The 15,985-nt window shown below is 43.6% G+C and overlaps 1 protein-coding gene across 2 annotated transcripts in view; it reads left to right on the top strand.

Annotated features, from left to right (window-relative positions):
- The first annotated feature begins 4,601 nt into the window (after positions 1–4,601).
- The window catches only part of LOC136627940 (catechol O-methyltransferase-like), a 30,111-nt gene continuing 18,727 nt past the window's right edge, over positions 4,602–15,985 (top strand). The window contains exons 1-3 of one of the 2 annotated variants that reach the window (XM_066603473.1): positions 4,602–4,717; positions 13,896–14,057; positions 15,391–15,584. In XM_066603473.1, coding sequence (XP_066459570.1) covers positions 13,919–14,057; positions 15,391–15,584 — 333 coding nt within the window. In that variant the 5' untranslated portion in view covers positions 4,602–4,717; positions 13,896–13,918. Of the gene's footprint in view, positions 4,718–13,808; positions 14,058–15,390; positions 15,585–15,985 lie in introns of both variants that reach the window. The other variant, XM_066603472.1, reaches the window with a different exon arrangement.

The raw sequence follows: 15,985 nt of genomic DNA, 5'->3' as shown, positions 1-15,985 counted from the left end.
GTTGTAGCATCTAATGAGGTAGCACACACCCTTAGGAAGGACCTGGCTCATGTCTATAGGGATATTGATGGGGTTTCTCATGTGAAGGCATTCTAAGCGCTTTTAAAATGTTTGCTTTAAAGGTTGAGTTTGTGATGCAACTGCTTAGCAAACAAAGCTGGATGTCAAGGGTATGGCTCTATCCACAGCAGCTAGGAGGGCATTATAGCTGGTCAGAAGAAAATAGATCCAAGTACCATCTCTGTAATCTATCATATGTGCTAGGAAAATAGTTTGGTTTACAGCTAGCCAAAATGATGGAAGGGCTTGGGAACAAGAATGGTAAATCTTTGCTGCAGTCCTTGCGGGGCCGTGGGCGCTCAGCTAGAAGGGGCAGATCACCTGACAGGAGTCAGCAATCAAGATTAGCCAGCGTGGCACAGATCAGAGATGTGATATAAGATGATTAAGAGATCAGTCCAAAGAGAAAGAGGCAGAGTATTGATACCAAATTAGTCGCCACTCCTTGTGCTGCAATAGATGCCCCTGTAGGAAGTAGTCTTACCCTTTTTCTTCAAAGATGGTTGAAACTAATTCCAGACCCTTGGGTTTTGAGAATAGTTCAGGTTGGTTACACCATAGAATTCTCATCCCCTCCTATGAGCAGATTTATGCACAGCAGTCGGTTGCCTACAAAAAGGCAACAAACTCTGGAAAGGGCTATCACAGAGTACATAGCCAAAGGAGCACTAGAAGAAGTGTTCTCCTGTCTTCCTGATCGAAAAGTCCATCAGAGGGTGGAGAATGAGTATAGACCTGAGTTTTCTAAACCAATTCATATGGAAGAGGAGGCTCCGAATGGAAACTACTAAATCAGTGTAAGCATCCTCCAGCCAGGAGATCACATGGCCACATTAGACTTGAAGGATGCTTATCTGCACAAACATTTTCTGCAAGAGCCGGCTATTGGTAAGAGTCATGGATGGGGAGGAGAGAGAGATCGCTCTAACCGTTGCGTCCAATTTGTCACGGCAAAGTCTGATCGCTCTAGCACGATTGCAAGTGTGAATTCGCCAGACTACAGGTGGATTTGTAACCAGCTTTCATGGGGTTCTGCCACATGCAGACCGAAAGCACAAATCACCCCCTAATCCATCGTAACGCACTCCAGCATTCCACAATTCCACTCGCACACATGCTGCCACCACCACCAGCTGATTCTCAGGTGAGCTGTACACCAGAGATGATATATATATATATATATATATATATATATATATATATATATATATATATATATATATATATATTACACACACACACATATATACACATGCACACACGCACAGAGGATATACAAGAAAGGTGTTACACTGGAGTATAAGAGTATACAGGCATACACACACAGACAGTATTAAAAATAAAACAGGGATAAATTGCCAGAGAGATACGAGGCTGGAGATCGGTCCAATTTCTGGTAGTGTGGAGTCATGGGAATCTCTGAGGTTTAACACATGGAAGAGGAAACCCCTCTGCTTTAAGGTCTCCTCGGACCACACCTCCTCTGGCCTCCTTTCAACAGCACCGAGGAGTGTATTGAATGTATGCAATTTAGTTTTTCAGCCATATTTATATGGTATGCCTCCCTGAAGAGGTGCATTTTTAGAGTCAGGAATTGCACGGATAGTTTTGGGTAGCGCATTCCAGAGGACTGGTGCTGCTCTGGAGATGTCTTGGAGGAGAGAATGAGAGGTTCGAATTAAAGTGGCATAAGTATAAGTTTCTGATCAGAGTGTAAAATTGGTAAATATTTATTAGATACTTATTTGTTTGTAGTCAGTTGAATATTGCGTTACAAAAATAGGTCTAGTGTCTTTATTGGAACTACATCTAACTTTCCTTGAGTTACGTACCAACATCTCTTCTCTATCTTTTGGAGTAGCAATATTGATCCTTCTCCGACAGGTATCAGGGGTGTAACTATACAGGATGCAGAGGATGCGGTTGCACCCGGGCCCAGGAGCCTTAGGGGGCCAATAAGGCCTCTCCTCTCCATATAGGGAGCCAGATATTCTGAATAAAGCATTATAATTGGGGGCCCTGTTATAGATTTTGCATTGGGGCACAAAAGCTTCAAGTTACGCCTCTGGGTATGCTCATTACCTCCATATTTGTTTTATTCTGAAATGCTGCTGCTTTCCATAATAAACATACAGAGTAAACATGAAGTTTGACTCAAAACTGAGCTCCGACCACAGCAGTGGGCTGTACTGGCCTTTCTCCACCTATATCATGAAGACCGACAGCTTTCTCCTCTTTTCTATATCGACAGAATTGTCACTCTGAATGATGTGGGTGAGAAAAGGCCGGTGCATCGTGATACGGTGCTCAGATTCGAGTCCAACTTCAAAGTGTGTTTATTCTGGAACGCTGCAGCATTTCATAATAAAACAAACACGGGGGTAATGAGCATACCTAACCCGGCTTCATGCTGCCGTGCTTTGGGCAACATGAACCTGGTGACAGAATCCCTTTAAGGCTTTGGTTCTAAAAATAGTCTCGGAACACCCCTTTTAAGGGGCATAGGGAGGCTGTATTACTTTAAAAGGGCTCGGGGGGGGGGGGGGTATGTCTTTAAAGGGGTTGTCAAAGTTAGTGATAAGAGGGAGGATTAGGATTGAGATCTCCTAATCCTCCCTCTTATCACCAAGTTATAGAAATCATAACTGATCATACAGAAGGCTGTGGCAATAAGAAAGAATACTCTATCTACTTTCTATGCAATTTGAAAGAAGTGGCTCAATTAGCCCGGCTTCACATGACCAGATTCCTATTACGGAGAATCCGCAGCAAATCACACGCAAGAAACATACTTCCGCTTTTTCCTTCACACTGGCTGATAAAAAAAGGTTTATTCCACGAGCGGAGGAAAAAAAAAAATCGCAGCATGCTCTATTTTGCTGTGGACGGCCTCCATTGATTTCAATGGAGGCCATCCGACCTGCAAGTCTATACGCAATTGACATTGCATATGGGCCACAGATACCCGCGTCATTGCCTACCGACAGCATGGGAAATACAAATATTGAAAAAAAAATCCATACTGCGCATGACCGGCTGCGAGCCTCTGCGCTCATCCACATTACAGATTTTGCAGGTATCACTGGCCAGGGTCACAGCTGGATTCCGCTGCGGAATCAAGCTCACCCATGTGCAGCCAGCTTTATATTGGTAGTCAAGATGAATATCTAACCTCCGAATCGCTTCCTATATCGAAGATAATAAAAGGATACCCCTTCCAATACCGTCGTAAAGGGATAAGCAAGGAGATAAGGATTCCCCTCTACCACCCCGGCATCCCAATAGCCTATGTTCTTCCTTTCAAGGTTACTACATCAAGTTAATTTGACTTATTAATATAAAGTTAGAAATGAAGGTCTTATATGCTATTTGACTATGCTAACCACACAAGCTTGAATGTATATATTCACAAGAATAATAAAAGGTTGTGATGCTTCTGTGCAAATCGCAGGGGGAGCAAAAGGGTTGCTTAACCCCTTCCCGCTATAGGCTTACAACCTATTAAAATAGCATAGGCATTAGAGATGAGCGAGCATACGCGCCAAAGGCAATTGCTCGATCGAGCATTGCCCTTAGCGAGTACCTGCCCGCTTGGGAGCAAAGATTCGGCTGCCGGCGGCGGGGGAGAGCAGGGAGAAACGGAGGGGAGATCTCTCTCTCCTCCCCGCTCCCCCCTGCTCATGGCTGCAACTCACCTGTCACCCGCGCCGGCAGCCGAACCTTTTCTCCCGAGCGGGGAGATACTCGCTAAGGACAATACTCGATTGAGTAATTGTCCTTAGCGAGTATGCTCGCTCATCTCTAATGGGCATCATTGTATCTGGTGGGCTGTCCTGCACCTTATAAGTGAACTACACAATGCACAATATACTGAAACCCTGGGCTCTTTTAACAACTCTAAAGCGAGACTACTCCCTGCAAAAATAACAAATATAAAAGTATTGATTAATATTTGGCCAAAATACATAAGCTGTGTCAATGGTCCACGTAGTCTTGCGAGCTCCTACACTAACATTATAATCGAATCCCTGAAAGGAAGTCAGATCTATTGCAGGGATGTTGTGCGGTAACCTGACAACCTCTTTAAACCTGTGGAGCGAGTCACTGGAAAACCTGGAATGGATCATGTGCAGATGAACATAGACAAATATCTCTATAATTACTATAAATATCAAAAAAGAAAATTATATAAATGAACAAAAAGTAAAGTTAAGGGAAAAGAACAGGAAAAATAAAGAGTTAATTAAAAAAAAAAAACCAGGATGGATCAAGTATACATAAGCATAAAAACACCATAAACATAAAATATAAAAAGATAAGCAAAGGAAGGAATAACAACTGAAAAGAGCACAGAAAGGGGGACAACAGCAGAGAGGAAAGGGGATGTAGTTTTACTACATAGTTTCAGATATTAATAGAAATACAACAAATCAGATCTGAACTTCAGACCGGCTGGACTCAGGGTCCCTATTCCAAGAATCCAATAGTCCTCATGACTAAACACTTTTTTGACCCAGACACCGCCCAACTTTGGATTAATCATTATAGTGATGGGGGAGGGCTTGCAGCCTCACACACATATGCAGCACTCATCAGAGGTCTAGCTCAGTGTCTGAGTTGGCTGGCTGTGTTCCTGTACTTCAAAACCTTCCTGGTGGTGAGATAACTATAGCTTTTGTTTTGTTTGCTCTTTGATGTACTTTGTTAGGGTGGGCTCACGTGAGTGTATGCATAAACTGCTGCATATGGCAGAGATTTTGGACTGCGCATGACGGTGTATCTTACGTTTGCTGTCATACGCATTTTCCTCTTTTTCTTTAAATTTCCTGCTCTGCCGCTTAGCAGCAGTGCTGATAAACCCCGCACAGTGTTTATTATGTGCCCATAGAGAACATTTAGGGCTCCCACACACTTGTGTGTTTTTTTGTTCTTTTTTAAGGCTGCAGTAACGCTGTGTTTTGTTTTGTTTTTTTAAACACGATTGTCAATGGGACTTTCTAATGTTAAAAACGCATTGCAAGTTTGTGCTTTGCCATATATATATATATATATATAATATATATATATATACACACTACCGTTCAAAAGTTTGGGGTCACATTGAAATGTCCTTATTTTTGAAGGAAAAGCACTGTACTTTTCAATGAAGATAACTTTAAACTAGTCCTAACTTTAAACAAATGCACTCTATACATTGCTAATGTGGTAAATGACTATTCTAGCTGCAAATGCCTGTTTTTTTGTGCAAAATCTACAAAGGCGAATAGAGGCCCATTTCCAGCAACTATCACTCCAGTGTTCTAATGGTACAATGTGTTTGCTCATTGGCTCAGAAGGCTAATTGATGATTAGAAAACCCTTGTGCAATCATGTTCACACATCTGAAAACAGTATAGCTCGTTACAGAAGCTACAAAACTGACCTTCCTGTGAGCAGATTGAGTTTCTGGAGCATCACATTTGTGGGGTCAATTAAACGCTCAAAATGGCCAGAAAAAGAGAACTTTCATCTGAAACTCGACAGTCTATTCTTGTTCTTAGAAATGAAGGCTATTCCATGCGAGAAATTGCTAAGAAATTGAAGATTTCCTACAATGGTGTGTACTACTCCCTTCAGAGGACAGCACAAACAGGCTCTAACCAGAGTAGAAAAAGAAGTGGGAGGCCGCGTTGCACAACTAAGCAAGAAGATAAGCACATTAGAGTCTCTAGTTTGAGAAACAGACTCCTCACAGGTACCCAACTGGCATCTTCATTAACTAGTACCCGCAAAACACCAGTGTCAACCTCTACAGTGAAGAGGCGGCTGTGGGATTTTGGGCTTCAGGGCAGAGTGGCAAAGAAAAAGCCATATCTGAGACTGGCCAATAAAAGAAAAAGATTAAGATGGGCAAAAGAACACAGACATTGGACAGAGGAAGACTGGAAAAAAGTGTTGTGGACGGATGAATCCAACTTTGAGGTGTTTGGATCACAAAGAAGAACGTTTGTGAGACGCAGAACAAATGAAAAGATGCTGGAAGAATGCCTGACGCCATCTGTTAAGCATGGTGGAGGTAATGTGATGGTCTGGGGTTGCTTTGGTGCTGGTAATGTGGGAGATTTGTACAGGGTAAAAGGGATTCTGAATAAGGAAGGCTATCACTCCATTTTGCAACGCCATGCCATACCCAGTAGACAGCGCTTGATTGGAACCAATTTCATCCTACAACAGGACAATGACCCTAAACACACCTCCAAATTGTGCAAGAACTATTTACAGCAGAAGCAGGCAGCTGGTATTCTATCGGTAATGGAGTGGCCAGCGCAGTCACCAGATCTGAACCCCATTGAGCTGTTGTGGGAGCAGCTTGACCGTATGGTACGCCAGAAGTGCCCATCCAACCAATCCAACTTGTGGGAGATGCTTCTAGAAGCGTGGGGTGCAATTTCACAAGCTTACCTCAACAAATTAACAGCTAGAATGTCAAAGGTGTGCAATGCTGTAATTGCTGCAAAAGGAGGATTCTTTGACGAAAGCAAAGTTTGATGTAAAAACAATGTTATTTCAAATACAAATCATTATTTCTAACCTTGTCAATGTCTTGACTCTATTTTCTATTCATTTCACAACGCATGGTGGTGAATAAGTGTGACTTTTCATGGAAAACACAAAATTGTTTGGGTGACCCCAAACTTTTGAACGATAGTGTGTGTATGTGTGTGTATGTGTGTATATGTATATGTATGTGTATATATATATATATATATATATATACACACACACACTTTTTTAAAAATTTTTTATTTTTTTGTCGCAATGCGTTTTTAACATTAGAAAGTCCCATTTACATTTGCGTTAAAAAAACACAGCAATATCGCGTGAAAGATGTGCAAGAAAAACGCAAGTGTGCAAGAGCCCTTAGGCCTCCTTCCCACGAACGGATTTACGCCGCGTAAATTCGCGGCAAAAATCCGCTGCGTGGCCCCCTGCTATTAGGTTTTATTGAACCTAATAGCACAATGCTCACGATGCGTAATTCCACCGCGGAATTACGCACTGCGATTTCTCCCGTCCTCACCCGCAGCATGCTCTATTTGCTGCGGGTGAGGACGGGCTGTACGCGCTGACGGCTTCCATTGCAGTCAATGGAAGCCATCCGTTCACGCTATCTCCCGCTGTAATCAGCGGGAGATAGCGTGAAAAAACGCTTCCCCGCCTACCGCCGCAGCGTCATTTGACGCGGCCGGCGCGTCACGTGACGCGGTGGGCGTGTCACACGACGCGATGGCGGTGGGCGGGGAAGCGTCTTCACGCTATCGTCCGCTGGTAAGTATAGGGGCTCTGGGGGGCGCCGTGACGGGCTTCACTGCGTAATATTACGCGGCGGAGCCCGTCACGCTCGTGGGAAGGAGGCCTGAGGCTCTATCACGCGGTAAAATAGAACATGCCGTTTTTTTGTTTTTTTTTTTGGTTGTGTCCATTTTACACGAGTGAATGGATCATTGAAAATTTATGTACTTTCATAGGCTCCATTCACCATGTGTTACGCATATGTCATATGCAATTAAATTTATGCTCATGCGAGCCTGCCCTGAGATTGTATGTTGGTATGTTCTGCCACCACTGAATAAAAGCCCATTTAGGCCTCATGTCCACGGGCAAAATATGATTTTAAATCCGCAGCGGATCTTCTTTCTTCGGCCCGGCGGATGTGCCCAGCACGTCGCGCACATCCGCCGGCCGAAGAAAGCAGATCCCGCCGTGAAGAAGAGAAGACATGCCCGGTCTGCTGCGGGTAAGTTTATTCTTATTTTCAGCGCTCATGTCCTCGGGGCAGGAGGGACCCGCTACGGATTCTCCATGGAGAATCCGTAGCGGGCCTGATTTTCCCCGTTGACATGAGGCCTTAGACTGAAAGACTGTCGGGCAAATGATGCACAGGAACTAGCATCGCTGGCTCACAGTGGGGAGAATGCAGGAGATTTCATTCCTCGCCATCTCCTGCCTCTCCCCACTGACTTAACATAGCGGCCGTTCAGTTCTAAACGGCTACTATTTACACATGACTGATCTGCTTATCGTCCATCGTTTATGTAGCATAAACGATGGATGCTTATCGCTAAGGGTAAATAGCAGCCGTTCGGTATTGAATGGCCGCTATGTTAAGTCAGTGGAAGGGGGGGGGTGGAGAGCGAGGAGCGAAATCTCCTGCAGCCCCCCTGCTGGCCACTCTGTTAGCGAGCCAGCGATACTAGCTCCCGTGCAATCGCAAAGGAGCGTGTATGCGGGGATGAGTGTTGAGCATCCTTTGCCTGACATTCGTCCACTCTAAATGGACCCTAAAGGATGACCATCTTCTACTGATTACATATGGGGCTGGAAATCATCTTGCTTGCTTATGCAAATAGCATAGGTTATCTATAAAGGGGTACTCAAAAGAAACTGGAATCCTCTTCTGGTAAGCAGGGTGCTACGTTGTTCGGAATGGTTGTGTTCGGCTCCAGTGATTGATTTTTTTATTTTTTTTCCCAACAAGTTTTCCAGTTTGTTTTTTTTTTTTTTGCTTATTTTTTGTGATGGTCATTCAGATTAACTATATGCAGCTGTGAAATTTTGTTTCTTTTTCAACTGAAGTTAAAGGGGGTTTCCAGGGAGAATACTATTGATGACCTACCCTCAGGATGGGAACCAAAAAGTGGCAACAGCACTGAAAATACATTTGCTATCAGAAATGCACATATCTATAACACAATAACCACATTAAATAATGCAAGGTTGTCGGTATATAATTTGATGAAATCATATTGGCCTATTTACCTACCCTCAGGATGGGTCATGTTAATGCAGGGGAGGGGCAGATCTATTTAACAGACTGCTCTGGTGCCAGGATGCTGTTAGCATGCAGAGTAGTCTGAGAGGATGGTGGCTGTGTCACAGTGAGACAGACAGCAATATTTGTTGGGCTGCATTCACACGAACGTATATCGGCTCGGTTTTCACGCCGAGCCGATATACGTCGTCCTCATCTGCAGGGGGGGGGGGGGATGGAAGAGCCAGGAGCAGAAACTGAGCTTCCGCCCCCTCTCTGCCTCCTCTCCGCCCCTCTGCACTATTTGCAATGAAAGGAGGTGGGACGGGGGTGGGGCTAAGTAACGAGAATTAGCCCCGCCCCACCTCTCACCATTGCAAATAGTTCAAAGGGGCGGAGAGGAGGCAGAGAGGGGGCAGGAGCTCAGTTCCTGCTCCTGGCTCTTCCATTCCCCGCTCCCCCTTGCAGATGAGAACGACGTATATCGGCTCGGCGTGAAAACAGCCGATATACGTTGGTGTGAATCCAGCCTTAGTATGGTTTTCAGTAACTTCGCAGTAAAAACCCTTCATTTAAAAAGGTCACAATAGAGGCAAAGATAGTTATGTGAAACTAAAGCAGTATTTTATTTCTGAAAATACTGCAATAAGTATGCTTGCCAGTATTACTACAGATGGGGCATCGGCTTTCACTGAGGTTTAAAATAGATTCTTAGTTCTTTGTAAAAAAGCTTTTCAGTGCTTTATCCCTACTGCTGTTTCATTCAACAGCAAGCCATGTGCAGAAACTTTTAGATCATCAATGAGGAGCAACCAATCATAGCTCAGCTTTCATTTGTTGCCCTGCTGAGGTAAAATGAAAGTTGTGCAGTCATTGGTTTCTATATATTATACTGCTGAGGTAAAATAAAAGCTGTGGTGTTATATTTTTTTTGCTATAGGCAACAGCTTTTAATCTTCCTAGTGCTGAGGTAAAATGAAAGCTGCTCTGTGACTGCTCTCTATGGGCACCAACAGTTTATTACTGTTTGTTGATTTACTTTTAGAGAGTTTTGATAAATGAGGGCCAGTGTTCATAAGTTTGCTCCATGTCTTCCTGTTTGGGGACAGATCATTCTTGCAAACTGTAATCCACATGGACATCCAAAGCAGAATTAGGAAGGACAAAATGGGCAAATGACTGGTGGCCTCCAGCAGGGTTAGACTGGAGCTGAAAAGCAGTCCTGAAACACAAATGTTCAACCCTCAGTCTGACTCTTCGGGCTCATGTCCACGGGGAAAAGAAGAATTAAAATCCGCAGCGGATTTTAACTCTTCTCCCGCGCGCGGATCCGCACCCCATAGGGATGCATTGACCACCCGCGGGTAGATAAATACCCGCGGATCGTCAATAAAAGTGATTTAAAAAAAATGGAGCATGAAAAACTCTGGACCATGCTCCATTTTCATGCAGGTCTCCCGCGGGGACGGCTCCCGCGGGCTTCTATTGAAGCCTATGGAAGCCGTCCGGATCCGCGGGAGACAAAAATCACATTTTACTTACCCGCTCCGGTTCTTCTCTTCGGCGCCGCGCCATCCTCTCTCAGCCGCGGCCGGATCATTTTGCTTCGGCCCGGCGCATGCGCGGGGCACGTCACCGACGTCATCGTGCACATCCGCCGAGCCGAAGAATGAAGATCCGGCCGTGACGAGAGAAGATGACGCCGCGAAGAGAAGAAACGGAGCGGATGGGAGGTGAGTTTATTGTCATTTATTCTCCTTTTCAGCGCTCATGTCCGCGGGGCAGGAGGGACCCGCTGCAGATTCTACATGTAGAATCCGTAGCGGGCCCGATTTTCCCCGTGGACATGAGGCCTTCTAGTGGGAATTACTTGTTGGAAATAACCAGGAATACTAAATCAAGTACATAGAATCCATTGGTAAAAGCAAATTTGGGGGTTGCTGCATTTAAATTCAAGCAAAGGCAAAAAACGCAAATAAGGTTGCCAAGACAACAAAATTTCAGTAGTGTGTTTTTTTTTTTTTTTGTTTTTTTTTTTTTAAAGCCTATAACCTTCTCAAGCTCGAGATTATATTGTGTGCAAAGTTTCAGGTCACTCGGTCATACAGTTTGTGCGTGATGCTCGAGCAAACAGACATTGACAAATATGTAGAAGACTAGAAAATATACCGGTGCGTTGCATGGCGGTTTTTTTTTTTGACTAGCAGTCCTGGAATATACAAAGTGAGCTACGACAATGAGCCGAGCAACGCACTCTTATGAAAGTTGTCCAAAATAAAAAGCTGTTGCCTATAGCAACCAATCGCAGCATAGCTTTTAAGTATAAGAAACGAAAACTGAACTGTGATTGGTTGCTGTTGGCAATAATTACAGGGGAAGCCAGTGAGTTTTTTTTAATTACGCCAGTATTCATCGCCTTGTGCTGAAGGACAATCCTGCAAAATTTTATTCAAATCCGACCAGAACTGTGGATTTGTATACAACACGAACGAACAGATTGTGCAACAAATAGATAGCCCGGGTACCCGATACAGAACGCGTGTAATACAAAACGTGACATTTTAAGTAAGAAAAGAGGATATGAGAATGTACGTGGAAGTACACCTATGCTGATTGCTGTTATGGGAGTGTATTAACCATATATTATACTACTGAGGTAAAATAAAAGCTGTGCTGTGATTGGTTGCTATGGGCAACAGATTTTAATCCACAGTGCTGAGATAAAAAGTTACTTATATCTAAAACACAATCTGTGTTGTGTCAAATCCCTAGTTCTAGTCAGATTTGAGTGAAATTTTGCATGTTTTGTTACCAATGGCAACCAATCATAGCTCAGCTTTTATTTGTTATTCTGCTGAGGTAAAATGAAAGCTGCGCCGTCATTGGTTGTTATATATTATACTGCTGAGGTAAAATAAAAGCTGTGCTGTGATTGGTTGCTGTAAGCAACAGCTTTGAATCCTCCGTGCAGAGGTAAACTAAAAGGTACTTATATCTAAAACACAAAATCTGTTTGTGTCATATACAAATCCCTAGTTCTGGTCCAATTTAAGTAAAATTGTGCAATTTTTTTTTTTGTTGACAATGGCAAGCAATCATAGCCTAGCTTTAACTTGTTATTCTGCTGAGGTAAAATGAAAGCTGCATCGTGATTGGTTGCTATATATTATACTGCTGAGGTAAAATAAAAGCTGTGCTGCAATTGGTTGCTATGGGCAACTGCTTTTAATCCTCCTGGTGCTGAGGTAAAATGAAAGCTGGGCTGTGATTGGTTGCCATGGGCAACAGTTTTCAATCCTCGGTAGCTCCATGAATTTCTGTCAGAGAACATGGAAATTTGTGTTTCAGGATATTACAACACTTAATACGGCTCTTCAGTGGGAATTGCTTGTTGGAAATAACCAGGAATACCAAATAGAGTACGTAGAATCCATTGGTAAAAGCAAATTTGGGTGTTGCTGCATTAAAATTCAGGAAAAGGCAAAAATATGCAAATAAGGTTGCCAAGACAACAACACTTATGAATGTTTTATTTTTTTAGCCTATAACCCTCACTGGGTCAACTTATATTGTGTGCAAAATGTCATGTCTATTGGTCGTACCGTTTGTGCGTGATGCTCAGACATTGACAAATATATAGAAGATATGTACAGCTGGTATAACCTGGGTATATACTGTAGACGATTGCACACTTTACACACAACGCATCAGAAGCCTGCATGAAGTTTAAAAAAAAAATGCATGTATTGTTTGAATCCACATGCGGTTTTAATAGTGCATGCTGTATTTTATGTGCAAAAAATGTTGCAAAAAACATGAACAGATCCTTCAGATGCAGAAGCCCGCAGCAGAATCAGACCCTGTGCCTGGCTGGCATCACGGCATACCTGTCACTTCTTTCTCCTTTCTGTACTGCAGATGGTCCACACTGCGAGCTGTCGGACATGCACAGTACAGTTTATTTTTTTTGTTTTGTTTTTTTAAATCCCTGCTTTCCCTGCACCATCACAAGGCGATGAAGTGGGTGCCTGTAAACTTTCCCCAATGTCATTGCGTAAGGGCCGCAGGTCGGACGGCTTCCATTAAGTTCAATGGAGCTCGTGCATGCGAAATCCGCACTACAATAGAGTGTGCTGCAATTAAAAAATTTTTTTTTGCCTCTGCAAGAGGAAAATTGCAATTGATTTTTTTTTCTCCACTTGTGGACAGGAAAAAATGCTTTTCCATAGTATGTTTTGGGCAGTATTTGCTGTGGAATCCGGAGGCAGGTGTCCATTCCAGATTTCTTGCAAATCTGGACAGCCTTATTTTCACACAGGTCAGTCTGATATCAGGCCGTGAAACTCTGCCCAACATCACGCTCCCCAACGTGCGATGTCCCCACGGATGCAAGGGGTTTTTATGTTTAAAACCAGCTGGCTTCACATCGGGGAAGTAGAGATGCTTCTAGTCATGGCAGAGGATCACAGAGTGTTTTCCATTCATGCACCTCGTAAGCCGTGTGATGGTGTGCCGGCGCCATTGAAGACAAAGGGTGATGTGAGGCATTCCAATGGAATACCTAAAGATAGGACATGCCACAATATCTTCATATGATGTGGGGAAAGAAAAACAAAAATCGCTCATGTGTATGACCCCATTCAAAAGAATGCTATATTTGCTTCTCACAACGCACAAATCTTGCATGATTTTCATGGCCGTGTGAAAGCAGCCTAAGGGGCTGCAAGCAGATTTACATGTTGTCCAGGAAATGAGTCATTTTTAGAAAGCTTGCTCCAAGGGGCTAGATCATATATGTAAATTAGCACTGCTTAGGTATGGGTACAGGTACAGCTGGAGGGACAGCAATTCTGCTGAATTGCTGTTTATGTAATACTAATGTATCATAGGCATATAGCATGGGATTGTTTTGATGACATTGACCCTTGTTTACTAATTCACTGTCTTTTCTATACAGATGATAGATCTGAGCATCTTCTTGCTTTGTACATCGTTGTCGACGGTCCACGACGAACTATTGCTAAAATTGTCTTTCACATAACAGTAGAAGCCATCAAAAGTTTCTTCATGAACCAGACCAAGGAACAGCGAGTTTTACAGTACGTGCTGGATAATGCCGTACGTGGGGACCCACAGAGTGTTATTGACAGTATTGACACATACTGTTCCCAAAAGGAATGGGCCATGAATGTAGGAGACCAGAAGGGTAAGATTATAGGAAGAGATGACCAAAGTGCATTCATTGTTTGTAAAAAAAATAAATACTAGACTACAATGAAGTCATAGCTGTACATATATTGTCCAAACACAAAGGTTCTATCACATACCTAACACAGCAGAACCTACTAAAGCATCCTCCCAGTCCAATGTAAGAACGTAACACACAGTAGTAAAATGCTATGTACAATATCACTGTGCAGCACAATTTTTGTAACAGATAAGCAAATATGTGGCTAATAGTAACTTTAGTGTACTGAATGAGGTTTATGTAACATATAGGTTATGTTTCCACTGAGCCTCCATTGATTTCAGTAGGGCTTCTCAAGACGGGCGTTTTAACGCGGGGTTTCTAATGCTATGCTAAACGAACGCTGTCTGTTCTATTTAGTGCGTTGCTGCCTTTTTTAACGAAGCACATCACCTATTGCAATCATGGGGTGCATTAAAGGGGTTGTCTCACAAAAGCAAGTGGGGTTCAGCACTTCTGTATGGCCATATTAATGCACTTTGTAATATACATCGTGCATTAAATATGAGCCATACAGAAGTTATTCACTTACCTTCCCTGCGCTGGCGTCCCCGTCTTTATGGCTCCGTCTAATTTCAGCGTCTAATCTCCCGATCAGACCCGCTTGCGCAGAAGGGTCTTCTGCCATCTGTTCGGCCTGGCACGAGCGGCATTCTGGCTCCGCCCCCTTCTATGTGGCATCGCGTAGCTCCGCCCCCGTCACGTGTGCCGATTCCAGCCAATCAGGAGGCTGGAATCGGCACGTGTGAGGGCGGAGCTACGCGATGACGCTTAGAAGGGGGCGGGGCCAGAATGCCGCTCGGGCCGAAGAGATGGGAGAAGACCCTTCTGCGCAAGCGCGTCTAATCGGGAAATTAGACGGAGCCATGGAGACGGGGACGCCAGCAACGGAACAGGTAAGTGAATAACTTCTGTATGGCTCATATTTCATGCACGATGTATATTACAAAGTGCATTAATATGGCCATACAGAAGTACTTAACCCCCACTTGCTTTCGCGAGACAACCCCTTTAAAGACGCTGTCAAACAGGTTTCCAAACCCTATAAAACACAGCGTTTTTACAAACGCCTGTGTGAAACTGGCCTTATGCTCTGGATGTGCCTTACAGCATCTATGTATAGGACTTGCAATGACACACTGCACATATGTTTTTACAGATAGTGGCCCCTATCTAAGTTAAGAAACCCCATTTGCCTTTACACTCTTACTTTTCCTTTAACCCCATCTGTGCACCATCTTTCTCTTTACTTTTTTGGTTATGCTGCTCACACTGAGGTTTTCTATTACAGGCTTGATCCTGGATAATGTTGTGAAAGAGACTGATCCAAATGTTCTCCTGGAATTGGGCACCTATTGTGGTTACTCAGCTGTCCGCATTTCAAGACTTTTAAAGCCTGGAGCACGTCTTTTTACTGTGGAATTTAATCCAGCATTTGCTGCCATAGCCAAACAGATTATAGAATTTGCTGGTGTTAATGACAAGGTATTTCCTGACATTTCATCTAAAACGTTTTTCTATAAACCCTGGTTGCTCACTTTATGGCTGGCCATACTTGGACAAAATAATGTGCAATTCCCCATTGGCAAGCGCATACACACCATAGGCCTTCATGCATAACAGTGGCCAATTAGATTTAATCTTTTTTTTTTTTTTTTTTTTTTTTAGGTCTGGGTTCAAAATGAGAAATTATCTGGTTGGATTGAAATAAGATATGGTACTGGTGCAACTGTCTCCACTGGAAGCTAGGGGTTGACCGGCCTTAACTGGAGGTAATGCCCAGGTCACGCCCCTAGCTGTCGATTGGCTCCTACAGATCCATCCAGGCCGCCGGGGAGCAGAGTGACAGCGGAGTCGGGAGAAGTGGCTCCATGCTCCGGCACACT

This window comes from Eleutherodactylus coqui, chromosome 5, assembly GCF_035609145.1.
Source record: "Eleutherodactylus coqui strain aEleCoq1 chromosome 5, aEleCoq1.hap1, whole genome shotgun sequence".
Classification (NCBI taxonomy): domain Eukaryota; kingdom Metazoa; phylum Chordata; class Amphibia; order Anura; family Eleutherodactylidae; genus Eleutherodactylus; species Eleutherodactylus coqui.
This window is presented reverse-complemented; position numbering and strand designations above follow the sequence as displayed.